Source organism: Tupaia chinensis, unplaced genomic scaffold (assembly GCF_000334495.1).
Source record: "Tupaia chinensis unplaced genomic scaffold, TupChi_1.0 Scaffold118907_1, whole genome shotgun sequence".
Taxonomy (NCBI): Eukaryota; Metazoa; Chordata; class Mammalia; order Scandentia; family Tupaiidae; genus Tupaia; species Tupaia belangeri.
The window spans coordinates 1-356 of NW_006179191.1; the positions used below are offsets into that span (position 1 = coordinate 1).

The following is a 356-nucleotide window of genomic DNA, read 5'->3' on the forward strand; positions in this document are numbered from 1 at the left end:
CGGGGGAGGCCAGAGCCCCAGAGGCGGCCCGGGCCTTGGCGCTGCCCGACAAGGTGCTCCTGGAAGACGCCATGAAGCTCTTCGACTGCCTGCCGGGTGCCGTGGAGCCCGAGGGTGCCCTGAGCAAGCCCCCCAGGCCCGCCCCGGCCGGCAGGGACGGCGGCGGGGGAGAGTGGGCCAGCGACATTCGCGCGCTGCACCTGCCGGACGAGCTGCTGTCGCTCGACTACAGCGTGCCCGAGGTCCTGGACACCGTGTCCCACGTGGGCTACCTGTTCGACTTCAAGGCGCTCGAGGAGGACCCGCTGCCCCGCGCCGGGGACCGCGCCATAGACACCACCCCCACCCTGCAGCCC

General features: G+C 73.3%; 1 protein-coding gene across 1 annotated transcript; it reads left to right on the top strand.

Annotated features, from left to right (window-relative positions):
- Positions 1–5: 5 nt before the first annotated feature.
- LOC114010109 (proline-rich protein 22-like) lies at positions 6–353 on the top strand (the record flags this gene model as incomplete). Its single annotated transcript, XM_027776747.1, has 1 exon — positions 6–353. A coding segment is annotated over one exon (348 nt), but the record flags the coding sequence as incomplete, so codon positions are not given.
- Positions 354–356: the final 3 nt, after the last annotated feature.